This window comes from Aspergillus foveolatus (genome assembly GCF_047715535.1).
Source record: "Aspergillus foveolatus strain CBS 279.81 unplaced genomic scaffold BDW70scaffold_9, whole genome shotgun sequence".
Lineage (NCBI taxonomy): Eukaryota > Fungi > Ascomycota > Eurotiomycetes > Eurotiales > Aspergillaceae > Aspergillus > Aspergillus foveolatus.
Window position 1 is genome coordinate 146,464 of NW_027396073.1, and position 16,787 is coordinate 163,250.

Below are 16,787 nucleotides of genomic sequence, written 5' to 3' on the forward strand. Positions count from 1 at the left end.
ACCGGTTGGAGACTAGGGCTAGGCTATCGCCCTGTCAGAACGGGCCGTGTCGGGCCGTGCACCCACTACAGTAGGTGATCGCCTGATGCACGGTCTCACCTGCCACACAATTTCTCCTCACCGACCGTTCTCAAGTCGAATTTCAACCTCATTCAACGCATTCGCTGCAGCCGCTTGATGTTGGAATCTTTAGTCCTCTCTCTACTGCTTATAGCAAACATCTAGAGGAGTTCTTGCACAAATCAATGGGCCTAAGTCATATCACAAAACAGGACTTCTTTCACCTCTTCTGGCCGGCCTGGGAGCAATCCTTGTCATTAAAGAATATCCTTTCTGCATGGAAAACTGTCGGGATATCACCATTGGATCCTGAGGTTATTCTGGTCCGATTTACTAAGAAGAAGGACTCCCAGCCATCCTCAAGTAAATCCTCCCGCTCGATACTGCAAGCAGAAGACTAGAAAAAGATTGAGAAGCTCCTAAGCCGCGTGGTTTCCAATGTTTATGGCAAAAACACCAAGAAGCTAAGTTCTACAATGCATCACCTCTCTATAGAGGTTATTATCCTTAAACTACATTGCCAGGGGCTTGAATCAGCTCTCCAGAATGAGAAAAAGAAGCATCAGCGCGGAAAATCTCTATCATCTGAGCTTGTGGCCCCTGAGGATGGTGGTGCATTTTTTTACTCTCCACATAAAGTCCAGCAGGCTCGCGATTCTCAGAAGAAGAAGGGTGAGGCTATACAACTTGCCAAGGCCTCAAAAGAGAAAGAAAAGGTCCATCAGCAGCTTGCTAAAGAAGAGAAGCAACACTTGCTTGAAGAACATAAGAGAAATCAAGCATCTCAACAAGAATCACGGTTGCTAGAGGCAAAGCAGAGGAAACAAGAGAAAGAGGACACGCGCCTGGCAAAGAAGGCTGACCATCAGCTTCAGAATAACTTCCAGCAGGCAAGCAGGCAAAAAAGTCTCCAAAAAAGACATCTAGAGCACCACGCCAGCAGATATCAAAGCAAATTATGCTAAAATCTCCTAATAATGTTGTAGAGGCCCCTCCTACAACTGACCATCAGGGCCGCCAGATCAGGCTGCCACAGCGCTTCCAGAGCGAATAAAAATCATGTATATAATCTAGATACTGACTACATTAAGCTATTAAAAGAAATTGAGATTCTACTAATTGTATGTGGTTAAATTGCTTCATGTTTGCTGTCATATCTGGTGGTGATTTTGAGCGGTACTTGGGGCCGTGCATCAGGTGATCACCGACTGTATACAAACGGTCGTTTCATATTGATTGCAGGGCAGGATATTTCTTCAGAGTGAGCTGATTCGCTTCTCTGGGCGGGGAACTCGTATATGGCTAAATGCTGCAGCCACGAGTGTACTCTGAGTAGACCCTTGACTCCAATGCGCGGCCACTTAAGAGCTATCTTCACCCTCCATGAGCTTCCAGTCCCAGGGTCTCCTGTCTTCACTGCACAGCTGATGGGATCTGGTCAATCATATAATGGATCTGAACGTACCTAGTTACTTCAAATACGTCAACATTGATACATCTCTGGTGTTCCAGTCGGCTGTCCTCGTCTCCCTCGCATACTGGATCATCTGGATCACTTACACGCGGTGGTTCCACCCCCTCGCGCGATTTCCTGGCCCGCTCTGGGCCTCTGTCGCGGCGGATCTGGACGGTGCTGCATGTGCTTCCTGGCGACGCCGAGAAGACGCTGAGGAAGCTGCATGAGAAATATGGTCTGGGATATGACTGACTCGGTATTCCGCTCTCTTTGTTATATGCTTATGCTCTACCGGATAGGACCCGTTGTCCGCATCGCTCCCGATGAACGTATCACCAGCGACCCAGCCGCGGTCAAGACGCTCTACGGGGTCAAGTCCGGGACCTTCAAGGTATGCTGTTTCATCGGATGTACGGTATGGTTCGATATCTGAACGGACACAGACCGACTTCTACGTCGCGTTCAGGCCACCGTGGGGTTAAGCAGCGTCTAGACCTCATCACTTGACGCCGCTGAAGAAGAAATCTCGCCGCGACCAGCCCGGTTTCCAGACCATTTCTCTGCGATGGGCGGGAAACAGCACGCTGATCGCCGGCGCATCATCAGCGCCGTCTACACGATGTCCAGCATTTTTCAGTCGGAAAAGTACATCGACGCCTGCATCGACCTCTGCGAGGAGAAGCTCGGCGAGATGGCAGACCGCAAACAGTCGTTTGACTTGTGCCTCTGGACGAGAATGTACCTCAATTCTACCACCCGGCCCTATCCTTAGTACGGCATGAGAGCGACAGCGATAGTCTTGCTGACACTGCGCCCGGTCCAGGTACGCGTACGACGTGATCGGCGAGCTCTTCTTCAGCGAGATGTTCGGCTCCCCCGAAGCCGGCGGCGACCATCTTGGCTACATCGCTGCCACAGACGATCTGATCCCCGTGCAGTTCCTGGCGGGCATCATGCCCACCTACGTGCGGCCCCTATTCTTGCTGATGGGGGTTCTCCTCCCTAAGGTGCGAGGGGCGCTGACGGCGCTGGCGAGCCTACCGAGGCGACCAACGCCACGATCAAGAGACGGCTCATCGCGCTGAGCGAGTTGGACTCCAACACCAAGCCGCAGCGAGCAGATATCCTTGGGAAGCTGCTCAACGTTTTCACAAGAACGGCAAGGCGCTCGACTTTGAGCTGGCCGATATCAAGATGGAGTCTTTCAGCGGGTTGTATGTTTTCACTTTCGTCCTTTTTGGTATCTTTGGTTTTGTCTATACAAGGGATTTAATATTATGGATTATGGATTATGATACTAAGATACGGCGACGGCTTCGCCGGAAGCGAGACGACAGCCCTGAGTCTGTCCGGCATCCTCTACAATATCTTCCGCAATCGAGCCGTCTACGAAAAACTCACTTCTGAGATCGACGCTGCGATTACGAGCCACCAGCTGACCCGGCCGCACATCACGTACACCGAGGTTACTAGACTCCCTATCTGGCGGCCTGCATTAAGGTGGGGATCCGAATGCACCCGATCATTGGGGTTTCATTCCCCCGCCACGCCCCATCTTGCGGATGCGAGGTTGGCGGGTACTGGATCTCCGGGAATACACGCATAGGCGTGAACCCAGCAGTCATCCATTTCGACAAGTCCGTCTTCGGGGAGGACGCGGGTATTTTCCGGCCGGAAAGGTGGATAGAGGCCGGCGCGAACGTGGCTAACATGGATCGTCATATAATGCAGTTTGGCATGGGAGCGAGGGTCTGCCTGGGGAAGAATGTGAGTGCAGTCTGGCTATATTGATTCTTTCTTTTGCTCTCCTTCCTTTTCCATTTCTCCATATTGTATTGCGTGTTCCGTTTCGTTGCTTTTTTGTTGCGGCTATCAAGTCAGAGCTGACTGACGGGGTAGATCTCCATGTGCGAGATCTACAAAGCTATTCCGCAGCTACTGCATTCATTTACCTTTGAATTGGGGAGTGGGGAGTTCGTGAAGACGACCTCGTATTGGTTCCATAAACCGGTTGCCATCCATGTGAAGGTTTGACGCCGTTAAGCTCTAGCGCCTGTGCGTAGCAGTACCGCCCAGGTGGAAGCCTGTATCCCGTCCTGTCTGGGACTCTTGAGTGGATCCTCCACAGGCACGGTCCGGGTTCTGGGCCTGAATACGAGGACTACGGGGCCGGAGGCGGAGTTCATTCGGAGCGATCATAATACTGCTTGAGAGAGAAGGGGGAGAGTGATTGAGTGATTCATTGAGTGACTGAGTAACTGAGAGAGAGATCGATTGAGAGACACTGAGTGGGTGAGAAAGGGAGAAAGGAAGGGAAACGGGAAGAGGAGGGACTGTGTTGTGAGAGAGAGGTCGGCTCACATGCACAATAACGCGATAATGAACAATGGCATTCTCTCTGCTTGCCTGGACCCTGAACGCGACCTTATCCTATTCCGTATCGATCTAGCCCACATCAAGCAAACATTATTCATGCAGGAGCAGGGGGCAGTCCACGGAAACAGCCACTTACTTATTACGGAAGGAGCGATTGCTCGTTACATTGCTTCCTATCAGCCCCGTCATCGTCAGCTGCCGGTCGATAGTCAGCTCCCGCTCATCAGTCGGCCCTTGCCCTTGCCCTTGCCCTTACCCAGTGTCCCATAGACAGCTGGCTCAGCAGAGCCACCAGCAGAGTATGGCAACCCTTCGTTTGCTTTCATTGCGTCTGGACCAGTCCGGTCATCACGGCATCTGCCAATCTACCCGAGAACGGTCACGGGAGAGAACTATAGCGACCGTGATTGGTCGAATCCATGACAGCCATGATATTCACTTCCATAGCGTGATCAGTCCCCATGTTCCGAAAACCCGGATGATTGCCTTTGGCCTCCGTTTAGCGTCCGCGTGCCAAGCAACAGGAGGATCAGGATATCCAAACTTTCGGGGAGGTCGTCATTTCTTTCCCACTAGATTGTCTACCGCGCGATATTTTCGATTCCATGGTTCAAGCCCAAATAGAGTTGAGCCATGGGTGGCAAGCTTGAATGGTTGGTGCAGGCACCACGCTCGAGCTGCCAGCCATCGCCCAGGCCCCAGCGGCAGCTGCAGTAGTTCGTCCAACAGACGAAACACCTGATGAGTGCGGTACATCGAGATCTCGGGCTGTAACACTATCGCAGGGGTGATCAAGGATTGACTCCAGCGGAATGACTTGAAGTTTATTTTACTTTATTCTATTTTATACTATTTTATTTTTCTGCCCGTGCTACAACATTACGTACTGCAGAGCGAATAGGGAAAAGAAAAATATCGAAAATTGGCCCTTAACCCCACCACGGCAGGGATTAGAATCCTTTGCGGACAAATCCCGACTCGAAAGAATCCTCAAGCTCTCACTAAGACGCATGACAATATACCGGATCGGGCACTAGTCTCGCTCCTGCCGTTTTAGTCTTCTCGACGGTGCGCCCAAAGAGGAAAGGCTGGTAAACCACTTGAAACGAACTGTGCCTGGCCTGGCCCCGGTCCCCAAGAGAAGACTGGGCGCCTTGGCCGTGCCCTGCAGTTTCCACTGCTCAATACCGCCTTGTCTCTGCATCTGCTCAGATCCCAGATGACGCTGGAGAAAAACCGCCCCGACACTGACATTGAGATATCTCCACCGGTCCATCTGTCATGTTTACCGGTTCCGCCAGCTGTCAGTGTCAAAACTGTCAGATCGGTTCACCGCGCGGGTTACCGCTGCCACCCTGGTGGCTGGCAAGCAGCACGGTTGGACTCCACAGTGGGGATAGAATGGAGAACTTTAATTGCGATGGGCAACTGTCTTCGGCGTTACACAGATCGGACCCCAGAATCCGCGTGCCCCCTGTGATCCGCTACACTATCCAAGTCTAGAAGCTCCAGTGGTCTCCACTGAATTAGCCACTGAACGGTCCACTTGGCGGGTCCATTGAGCTCTTCCATTGAACCGGCCCACTATGAGTCTGTAAACGCTGCGAGGCTGAGCGCAAGAACCTTCTGCAGCAGTGTTCTCCGTCTTCTCCGCCAAGGCGAGCTCTCCACTGTGGTCAGGAGAAGGTAGATTCTGCAATGGATACGCTTCTTATACTGCACTGTCGCGTGGCCCCCTACGCAGCCGCGTCGAGTCATTCATCTGTCTGCACAGATGTCGAGTCAGTACGCTGAGAGTTTCACCCTGCTAGGGCTGGGCCTTGTCTTTATTATCGTCCGGATCTATGTACGCTGGACGCAGGTTGGGCCGTCGAATTTTCAGCTTGACGATTTCTTGATGCCTCTGGCTGGTGTACGTTCTCTTGTTGTCGTTCCCGGTGCGTCTGCTCACACTTTTTGATGCTCTAGGTAGTCTTCACCATCGAAGTCACGCTCGCCTATCTGGTCGGATCCAAGTATGACGGTCTCACGAACAGTTACATGACCGACGAACAGCGCGCGGCCCTTGACCCCAATTCAAGGGAGTACTACAACCGCATCATGGGGTCGAAGATCCAGGTTGCCGGGTGGTCGTTGTATGTGATGGTCTTGTGGCTGATCAAGGGCGCGCTGGCGGTTTTCTATTCACGATTAACGTACGTCGCTTGCCTGCCTTCTACTGTTTTGCTGGAGATGAAGGAAAGCGTTTTGGTTTTCAGAAGAAAACTGGATTGATACTGAAATACTGAGATCTGCTACAGAACAGGTCTAAGTCACCTCCCGGCTCGCGTGCGCTTTGCGTATATCCTCCTCGGCGTGACGTATCTCGCTGTGGCCTTGACTCTCATATTGAGCTGCCAGCCCATGCGGCGGTTCTGGCAGATTAACCCGGATCCTGGCAGTGCGTCCCCCGCTCGCTCTTTTCTTCTATACAGCGCAGCCTTTAACATGGTTTTGCCCAGATTTATGCCAACCCACCCGCTCAATGGCCTACGTCCTCGTCGTCATGATTCCCAATGTCCTGACAGACCTCTACCTCATGTCCATCCCACTTCCTCTACTCTGGGCAGTGAAGATCGGCATTCGACGCAAAATCACCCTGATGGGTCTCTTCAGCGGTGCCATCTTCATTGGCGTTGCCGGGATTATCCGCGCGGTGATTATCATAACTGTACGTTCATCCAGGCCCTGCCATCTGACCTTCTATTCTGCAGGAAGAAAGGAAAGGAAGGAGAAACATTCAGATAAATGATGCCGGCTGCTAATGAAATTTAACGACAGGCTGGTCCCAACGGCGCAATTGAAGGCAGTAAATGGGCCTGCCGCGAAAGTTTTGTCAGTATCATTGTCTCGAACCTGCCGATCTTACAGCCGCTTATCCGCCGCTATGCGAGCAAGATCGGTCTGAGCGGATTGTTCAGTAATAGCGGCGGTAAGGGGAGCAGCTACAAGTACGGAGGCGGCCGGGGGAAAGGGACATCGAGACGCCGCGAGGGCGACTATCCGTTGACTTCTGTTACCGGAACGGGGCAGGGGACGGTAACGGGGACAGGAACTGGGCTAGGGAAGGCCAAATCAGAGAGGAAGCGGGATCGTCTGCGGTTTGGCAGTGTGCATCAGACGGAGACGGCGGAGAGTGACGAGGAGGTTCTTGTTGGTGTTGGGGTTGGGAAGAAGAATAAGGGGCAGATCACGGTCACGCATGAGACCGTCATTGAGAGGGAGGAAGAGAGTCCGACTGGCAGTGGAGAGGGAGACAGAGCTGGACTTGCGCATAGCCTGGGGCAGACGTCTCTTTCGGGCCTTGCGGGAAATACCTGGGTGAGCAAGGGGGCAAGAGAGCCACAGCCTTGAGAAGGCGTAACGCAATACTTCCTATTTCGTATTCATGTACATATACTGACTACCCAGACTATCTTTAATATTTCCTAATATGAATCTATCCGACCTTCCACTGCGAGCTGAATTGAACTGATTACTGATCCGCCCATTACCGCAATGGATCAGGTTCAGCAGATATACCAGACTATATCTGTATATCTAGACGCTACTACTATGGACTAATCTACCAGAACTTTGGCTCATTACCGAGCCTGCCCGAGAGACTGACGTAAGAGATGACGCATCACTGAGATCAGATTTCTCGTACAGTTCGGGCTGCCAGGTGTTGTTGGACGACGGGTGCCTGTAGGCGGGAATAATATAATGTCGGTATATTAATAAAGCTGCGAGCTTGATCCTTGTAGAGCAGCTTGCCCGCAGGCAAAATTGCAGGATCAAGAAGATCTATGCCGCCAGTACCATTCTACACAATGTTGTCACTCCTGGCACCAAAGATATCCTTATGAAGTAGTCTAGCTTCCGGATTAAGGTGACAGTATTCCTGGATATAGAGAAGTTGGAAGAGCGTGGCGACTGCTTTAACCCTAATTGGTTACGGCAATGGAGGAACTACAGCCCAAGACAATGTCAGAGTGGACTGTAAGGCTAACCCTAGAGTATCACCAGAAAATTTCTGGTTTGTTTCAAGCATTGCTTGAATGCCGCCACGGGACACGCTAGGGTCGTGGCTTAGGGTTCCCATCTGCCAGGCCGCAGTCGGCCACGTACTCCTATGTCCGGCTACGCCAGATCATGAAAATTCCGATCGAGCAGGTAATCAGTAATCCTCTTGCGGGTTGAAACCCGATGGTATCTCGTGTCATTGTTGACCAAGGACATTTTTCGTACATTGCAGGGGGAGCATTCTGTACGCAACATGCTCAAAGCCAATACTCAAAGAGCCCAATTCAAACACCTCGACAAAGACATCTATCTGCTGAAGCAAAGTGCTGGCGTTTCTTTGTGGGCGTGTTTGTGGGGCATAGACGCTGGAATTCTTGCGGGATAGATTAGATTTATACTCTAAAAAGAGAATCCTGTAGAGACCACTTTGCCCAGTATTTTTCTTGAATAAACTGAATTGCGGTCCTTGTTTGTGTCTCTGGTTCAGGGCCTCTCAAGCATCCTTTGTCCTTCCACAAAAGACACGGTCAGGGGAATTGGTTGCCCCGAGAGTTATATTCAAGGATCACCGAGATATATTATAGAATTCTTAACTCTGATTTCGACCCCTCTTATGCAGTTGGACGATCAACCCCCTTGCCCCCTCCCTCGGCGCAGGATCGAAAAAATCATGCGCCATCTCAATATCCTCCCTCGTCACGCCGCTCAAAGAAATCTCATACCGTCGAAAGAGTACTGCCAGCACCAAGTAAATCTCCGCATATGCCAAGTTCATTCCGAGACACATGCGGCTGCCTTTGCTGAAGGGCACGAAGTGGCGATTCATTGCCTGTACGGTCTCAAAATCTGCCTCCAACCAGCGCTCTGGACGGAATTCCCGCGGCTGAGGGAATACAACCGGATTGTCGTGCATGAAGATTGATGTCATTCCGACTGGTGTTCCTGCTGGGATGGTCACCCCTGAGTATACTAGGGGTTCTTCGGCGATGAGTTGGAGTCTATGCGTAACGCCGTAGGAAATCCGTAGGCCTTCCTTTATGCACGCTGACAAGTACGGGAGGCATTCGAGGTAGGTCGTATCAGACATGGACAGCATATCCACGTTTTCTAGAGCACCGTCGACCTCTGCTCGAAGTTTCCGAAAGATGTCTGGATCATTAAGGACGTGGAAGATTATCGTCTTCAATGCATTCCCGGTCGTTAATGTCCCCGCGCCGATGAGCGTCTGCCCTTCGCCCTTGAGTCGGTCCACGGTCTTTTCGTGCTGCGGGAGGGTGCTCGAGAGGAGGGAGTCGAAGACGGTCAAAGGGTCAGCTGGCTTGTCAACGGCGGCGGCTCGATCGACAAGCGGCTGAATCTGGGCACTCATTCTCTATCCATCGTCAGCCACCAATCTCCTCTTACTTTTACTGTTAGGAGAAAAGGTACCTCTTGTATTTGAAACAACAACGCAACCCCCGGCAGCAAAGCCCTAACAAGCGCTTTCGGCGCCCATCTACAAACCACCAAGATCCACGGACACTGCTTCACCAGATGGCCCAGCTCTGACGGAGCGCTCACCATATCAATCCACTCCTTTCCAAAGTTATCTTTCCCAATTAACTCCAGTGACTGTCCGAAGCAGTACTTTGTGATGACGTCGGCCGCGAACGCCGTAAGCGCGATTCCCAAGTCCACATCCTGTCTTGTAAAAGCGAATCCATCAAGCCGGTTACATAGCCGCGCTAGGGTACGTTGCAGGTGCGGTTTTAGCCGCTGGATTGCGCTCTTTGAGAAGAGAGGGTTCAATGCACTCCTTCTTAGCCTGTGGTGTCCGTGCCGGACGGTTGCAAAGGCAGAGGTGTTGTTCCCGAACATGCGTGCAGCCCAGAGCCATTTATGTCGTCGACGGGTTGGGCCTGTGTACAGCACGGGATAGAAGGAGGGGTCTTGGATGTGGATTTCGAATGGGTTGATGCGGACTAGCGGGCCTATATATACGCTTTTTGTTAGCGGCGGTGAGAATCCAGGTGGCTCTGAACTGTTTGGAACGGTAAAGGAGGGCAGACCGTATGTATGATGCATCTTGTCGATTTGTCGAAAATACTGTCCCCGCTGGACGACGTCGTAGTAGAATTCAGGCCAAAACGAGAGTGCGGCTAGAGTTGGGCCGGGAATGTGGCGAATGGGGCTCAGGAGGAGGCGCGTTGTGGCTAGGTACAGTGTATATAGGAGGATCAGGACTAGGAGGAGCGCCCATGCTGGGAAAGAGAAGACGAGGTCGAGGCTCAGCATGTTGCTGTTCTTGTTCTTGGGCGTCTGCCATGCCGCTGGTAAAGCCTGGCTCAGCTTATATGCCTATATCTGGTTAACCGGGGGGATGTGGTGAAGTATGTAAGACGCAGTCTCAAAGACGGTGAGGATGTTGTATTGAATCTAGTGGCAGGTTTCTATTCTGCAGGGAGCTATTGAAGTTTCTGCGTCTCAATGCATCAGGTTCACAGCGAATGCAGAATGTAAGGAGATAACCCCAAAGCCTGTCTAGGTAAGACATGAAGGGTCTACATACATGGCATGACACAATCAATGCATCCAACATCATCTAGTACCAATATTCATCGGTGTACATGGCGACAGTAAACCAAATTCCAAATAACCAATTCCTTCCAGGTCAGATCAAATCATTTCACACACCATGCGTTCAACAACATCATTCAGATCCTTTGTGATTTCATCGGCAGCAGAATGTTCGACAACACCGTCAGCATACTCAACTGTCCAGCCCGTGACCTTTCCGGCATGCACATTCACCGCAAAAACAAGATCATAGTCCCATGGATCACTAAACCCTTGCAGGATCCACTTCAACTCTCCAGAGTCCGAAACCAAGTCCAGACTGTCGGAGCCACTGTTGCGGATGTTCACCAGAGTGGAGTACTTTTGCAGTGCAGTAGCCTTGCTCGGAAGCTCTAGACTGGACCCGTCTTGAGTCGACTGGGACAAAGACTGGAAAGTGCATTGCGCGTGCAAGCCCCGGGCAATGGCTTTGAGCGATACGCCCTTCTTCACATAAGTTTCAAGAGTCGGGAGGCGGATGTAGGGCCCAACAGCGCTTTCGATACCCGGAATGTCGGCGGAACGGTCGGAGAGCACATAGTCAAACGCTACGGCTTGGCTCGAAGTCTTGTCGACCCTCTGGTTGTCGTCGACAAAGTGTTTAGCTAGCACGATGCTCCAAGCGGTCATGAAGAAACTTGAAATGGTGATTTCATTCTTCTTGCATGCTTCGGCGACTTTCGAAAGAACATGGGTTGGTTGAAAAGGAAGGGTGACAATGCGGCCAGCGCGATGTAGTTCTTCCTTCCTGGCTGAAGGGGTCGAGGACTGGGCCAGACGGACGTATTCCCAAAAGTGAGGGAAGTCCAGGGGACGATGGGCCAGCTTTCCATCGTACGCATCGACAAGGTCTTGCATGACAATTGAGCGAGACGCAGCGTCTATAATGGTATGACTGAATTCTAATTCGCATACGACCGACCCATTGTCTATTTCACGGAGAACCATGCGATGGGGAGGGGAAAGATCATTGTCACGGCAGAGGGAGCCGTTGGTCTGAATGTCTTTGCGAATGATGGAAATGGCTGGCTTAATCTCATGCAGGACAATGGCAACAAACCGCTCCTCCTCGTTGCTGTACCTGAACACAGTTCGTAGAGTAGTGTGGCGATGAACAACCTGGTTCCATGCGTGGGACAGACGGTCTATATCAACAGGTTCCGACTGAGTAGCGGCCTTCTCGATGGTCCAATTTCCCTGCACGCGGTAGAACCATGGTTCCTGGGACTGACGCTTGAGCATGTGCTGCTGAATTGATGAAGGGGTGTAGACGACCTCGACATCGCGCTCAATGCAAACTCCGTCCACCTTGAGCGAACGAACAACGTCTGCGGGACAGACAAGCGGCAACGATAACTTCGCGCTGAGATCTAAGTCCTGCTCAACAGCTGTTTCGAGCAACTCCTGGTAAGTCTTCACCAGTTCCCCCACACGCTCACGGTGCGCAATGCCCCTGGGAAGAGTGAAAGAGACAACAAGCTCAGAGCTCGGCATCTCAATAGCAGCACCAATATCGAACAACGAAAAGCGTTCACAGTTCGGATGGCCGATCTCAGCGATACGCACATTCTCCGCAAACAGCGTTTGACCGGGAGCGCGCTGCACAACGCTACCTGCATAATTGAAGACAAACTCCATTTCCTGATGGCGGGGGTCATCTCCGAACACTTTCTGGCCGTTGGGTGAGAGATATCGGCAGGCCCAGTATGGATGACCATTAGCAAGAACAGATCGGCGGCGCTCGGATGCCCCAAGTATGGCAGTGGTGATGGTTAAAAGAGTATCCTTCGGAAGGTGGATAGGGAATGCAGCCGTGAACCAGCCAACCGTCTGCGAGACATCTAAAGAGGCGTGCCAAGGCTCGCGGCCGTGTCCTTCTATAAATATTGTAGGGGTGTCGCGCTCGGTAAATATTCGTTTAAAGGCGAGAGCAAATGTTGCTAGCATGACGTCTGTGGGATGAATAGTGGCGGTGGTGAACTTCTCCAACATTTGGGTAGTTTGAGTCGAGGAAAGGCGAAAATCATGCTGAACAATCTCGCTATACGTGTTTGAGACTGCCTGAACGTTCGATGGCTGCCAGAAACGAAGATTGACTGGGCCCGGCGCGAAGGGAAGAACGGCCTCGGGAGTCAGAGTAGAAGCGTATTTTGCCTGCTCACGACACCACTGCTGGAATGTGAGCGTCGAGCGAGAAATGCCAATAGGAACACCATTTTGCGCTGCGACAAGGGCGTCATGGAGATCCTGCAGAATGACTCGCCATGAGACGAAGTCGACGACCAGGTGATGGACACAGAGCACGAGTGTGTGCCTTCCACCACTAGACTGCAAATGCGCGTGAAGCAGCGTCCCATCCTCGAGGCCCATGGGCTCAGTGCAGAAGTCGCCAAGGGACCCCACAGCCTGACTGTAGATTTGACAGCGAGACAGGGGGTTGAAATATTTTCCGAAAGGAACCTGCTGCATCCATTGTCCCATTTGCTTCGTAAATTGAGCGGCCAACATTCGGTGTTTCAGGACGACGTGGTTCAATGCCTCGCGCAGCATATCAGGCTGTATCTTCGTCATAATTTCCACACAAACACGTTGCTGAAGACCAAGACTGGGATCAGATACCTTGTCGAAGTACATCTGCTGAACAGGTGACAGGGGAAAAGGTTCGTCTCTATCATCCTCTATTTTTGAGACCTCTTCCACGGCTGAAGTTGTGGTTGCCATTTCGCCAATCTCTTGAAGCGCACGGCTACCCAGGAGCTCCCGAACGTCGATGTTGATTCCAGCTTCGTGCGCCTGGTGCCGGGCCTCCATGGCCATTATTGAATCACCGCCGTTGCGGATGAAGGATTGATCAAGGCGGAGACTCTGCGGCTCTAATTTGAGGACTTTGAGCCAGATCGCTACCATGCTGTCTGATGGATCCGAGATCAGATTATCAGTGCCATTAGTGTGGAAAATACGAGTATAAGTGGTTTTATCCATATCTTCAAGCCAACCACGAACTCGTTTGCGATCGGCCTTTCCGGATGGCGTCTGTGGGACGCAGGGCAGCGACAACCATTTCGATGGGATCATTGCTGGAGTAAGAACACTCGAGACATGGCTTAGAAGCAGGCAATAAACGTCTTCAGTTAGTCCCTTGGCGCTGCCAAATAATCCATCTTCAGCGTCGGAAGAAGAGTCCTCGAAGCGCAGAACAGCGACGAGTTTCTTCTCAAGCAGTCCAGAGCGAGGGTACTCGACGACAGCACTATGAACAAAATCGCATTGCAAGATAGCGATCTCAATCTCCGCAATATTGATTCGCTGACCGCGGATCTTGACTTCCAGATCCTTGCGGCCGTGGTATATGATGGTCCCAGCGCTATCCATGCTCGCCAGGTCACCGGTCCGGTAAACCCGTTCACCGTTTCGCATTCTAACAAAAGAACTTTCTGTGCGGCTCGGATCGCGAAAGTATCCACGGGCTAATATTGCTCCTGAGATAACCAATTCGCCAACTTGATCGTCCGGAAGACGGCGCTCAATATCGTCGGGATCAACAATCCAGAGCTTTCCTCCGACCGCCTGTCCAAGAACATGACCGGCCCCTTTCAGGCCAGTGCGGTTGCTGATAGCACAAGCAACGCTAGCCTCAGTAGGCCCATAAACGTTAAAAAGCGTCACACGATCTGACCATTTGTCGTTCACATCCTCGGTAAGAACCTCTCCGCCAGTTTGGAGGATGCGTAGGGAGGGTACTTCGTCGGGATGAAGTGTTCGAGCAGAAGTCGGAGTCAACAGAGCAACCGTAACACGGGCAGATTCCATAAAGTGAGCGATCGAAAACCTGTCATTCTCGGAAGGAACGCAGACGCAACCGCCATGGATCAGAGTCGTAAGAATCTCATCAACGCTGACGTCGAAGGTATGTGGGGCGTACTGGAGGACACGGGAGTCCGGACCGAGCCCTAGAACGACGCCACGAGTGATGGCGCTGGTGGAGAGAGCAGAATGCTCAACGACCACTCCTTTCGGTTTCCCAGTACTGCCGGAAGTAAAGATAATATAGGCAGCATTGCTAGGACTTGCACTTGCATCTGGAAGTAATGCCGCAGTCGAGTCTACTTCGCTGCGAGTGAGATCGGCCAAGTCGATCGCGAGAGAAGGGCAGCCCAAGCCCTCTGCCATATCGGAAAGAATCAAAGTCGTGATAAGAGCGCAAGGTTCTATCTCGCTAATGAGCTGCTTCAACCTATTTTTAGGGTGACTTGGGTCGAGTGGAACGAATGCAGCCCCAGATTTCAGCACTGCAAGGACGACAACTGGGTACCAGAATGATTTGTTCATTAGGATAGCGACCCGCTGCTCAGGGTGCGCTCCGAAAGTCTTTAATTGTTCAGCCAGCACCGAAGAGAGTTTCGACAGCCCTGCATATGAAAGCGAACCATCATGAGCGCAGATACATTCCTGGTCCGGTTGCGCGTTGGCCTGTTCCTCGATCAAATCATGAATGCACCGATTAACTTTAGGACAATCGGTTCGCTCCTTGCATAGTCTACCATGGCCCGCATTGTCGTCTTCAACGGGCGGCGACGGTGGGATAGCCGACGCAACTGCTTCCAGAGCCTCTTCCAGATATTGTTCGAAGATCTCGGCGACCTCTCCGGCCTGAGCGGAAGAGAGCGAATCGCACTTGTAATGAAGGTCAATATGCCATCGATTGGCATTGTAGAGTACTTTGAGACAAATGATATTCTATTGTACCTGTCGCATGAGTCCTGCAATCAAGTGAGCCGGTTTGAAGAAGCTCACTTACCTGGTTGACCAGAGATCGGACTTCCTCTGGCAGTTCAGTGTCCAATGCTTTCTGCCCTCTTTCTGAATGATGAAAAATAACGATAGTCTTTGCCAACAAAGCTCCCGAGAGGGCCGTTCGGGGTGTTGCGGGAGGGGTAATCTGCAAGTTCTTGGTGTCTAACAGTACTTGTGCAATGAAAGAAGCTTCACTGGTATAAACATCTTTGAGAGTAGGAACCTTGTCAGATTCAGAAGCCTTTTGAATGGTTGCACTCCATGCTTTCCTGACAATGTCAAGTTGGTAGAACAAGGAGAGTTGGAGAAAGGGTTTCCACAGGACATCATTATCATGTAAAATAGTAACCATGCTGAGTCCCTTGTCTATTGACTCCAAGAGCTCAAGCTGAGTAAAGATGTCATGCATTCCAGCACCAGCTGGCTGGATGATGGGTGAGGCCATCACAGTGGTATTTTAAGGACGATGTACAAAGGCGCAAACAAAAGACAACAGATTTTATGTCTAGACAAACAATAACATAGATAAAGATAGGCTAATGGTAAGAGATGGTGAAAGTGGGAGTAAGAAAAGTTTACAATAAAGATGGTGACGGGGATTAAGTAGAGAGAAGGTGGCTGTTCTCTCCTGCGTGGGGTACTTCAGATGTGTTACTCTCCATTCACTACAAGAATTTTCCCACTCTGGATGACTTCATGGTAAGACTACTAGCCTTTCACTTATTCACTGACCCATTGAAGGGTACTGTTCCCTAGCAATGACCTGAAAAGCTGTTTGTTTGAAACTGATCGATCTAAGTCCATTACTGCAGAAGCTCATTGAAATCGACGTCTACAACCGCCTTTTTCTTTATACAGATCAAGTAAAAAGGCTCAAACAGGATGTAAGTCAGAGATTTCTCAAGTGAGTTCAGCGCTGTCTAGTCATGGCTGGAACATCTGGGTCCATCTAATCATGCCCAAGTCGCAAGACTAGGCTGTATACGAGCCTGCTTTTCTGGAGATAACTGCAACATCAACGTCAATTTCTTGCACCTACAGGTCAAACCTTGCATTGTTCGCAGTCAGCCAAAGATCGGCCTGCTGCCAGCCACTGCGTGTCCTATTTAGCGAAGAACTCCAAGACACGTGCATGCAAGGGGTCTTCGAGATCAATTAGCGATCAGAGTCCGGCAACGTGAGCTCGTGTAATCATGCTGACATTGAGCTTCCCCAGAATCGTGCTCATCTCGACCTGTCGACCTAAATGGTGAACTGCACTTCAAAACTTTTCTCTGCGATGTGCCTAGGCAAGCGACGCGAACCGCTCTTCTCGACCTCGCCCTGCAGACTCCAAGCCGTATCCTACGCCGTCGGGTCTTGGGTACTCCTTACCGGTGGATGAACCTAAATATCAGTCTATTTTAATGCTCTCAGGCTTTATGGCGCTTGCACTATACTCCCAGCTGCGGCTCCAAACAAC

General features: G+C 51.3%; 3 protein-coding genes across 3 annotated transcripts; 2 read left to right on the forward strand and 1 right to left on the reverse strand.

Annotated features, from left to right (window-relative positions):
• Window positions 1-1,509: 1,509 nt before the first annotated feature.
• Window positions 1,510-3,550, forward strand: BDW70DRAFT_148231 (cytochrome P450; the record flags this gene model as incomplete). The annotated part of the gene is made up of 10 exons (XM_073738836.1): window positions 1,510-1,690; window positions 1,816-1,907; window positions 1,960-1,993; window positions 2,056-2,254; window positions 2,340-2,523; window positions 2,553-2,660; window positions 2,696-2,730; window positions 2,819-2,981; window positions 3,017-3,283; window positions 3,416-3,550. The coding sequence occupies 10 exons, from the start codon at window positions 1,510-1,512 to the stop codon at window positions 3,548-3,550; spliced, it is 1,398 nt and encodes a 465-aa protein (XP_073598628.1).
• Window positions 3,551-5,424: 1,874 nt separating this feature from the next.
• Window positions 5,425-7,285, forward strand: BDW70DRAFT_171914 (uncharacterized protein; the record flags this gene model as incomplete). The annotated part of the gene is made up of 5 exons (XM_073743352.1): window positions 5,425-5,804; window positions 5,861-6,087; window positions 6,193-6,332; window positions 6,394-6,602; window positions 6,713-7,285. The coding sequence occupies exons 1-5, from the start codon at window positions 5,667-5,669 to the stop codon at window positions 7,283-7,285; spliced, it is 1,287 nt and encodes a 428-aa protein (XP_073598629.1). The 5' UTR covers window positions 5,425-5,666.
• A 1,240-nt stretch (window positions 7,286-8,525) lies between these two features.
• Window positions 8,526-15,770, reverse strand: BDW70DRAFT_157402 (uncharacterized protein; the record flags this gene model as incomplete). Its single annotated transcript, XM_073740344.1, has 4 exons — window positions 8,526-9,308; window positions 9,365-10,273; window positions 10,610-15,268; window positions 15,330-15,770. The coding sequence occupies 4 exons, from the start codon at window positions 15,768-15,770 to the stop codon at window positions 8,526-8,528; spliced, it is 6,792 nt and encodes a 2,263-aa protein (XP_073598630.1).
• Window positions 15,771-16,787: the final 1,017 nt, after the last annotated feature.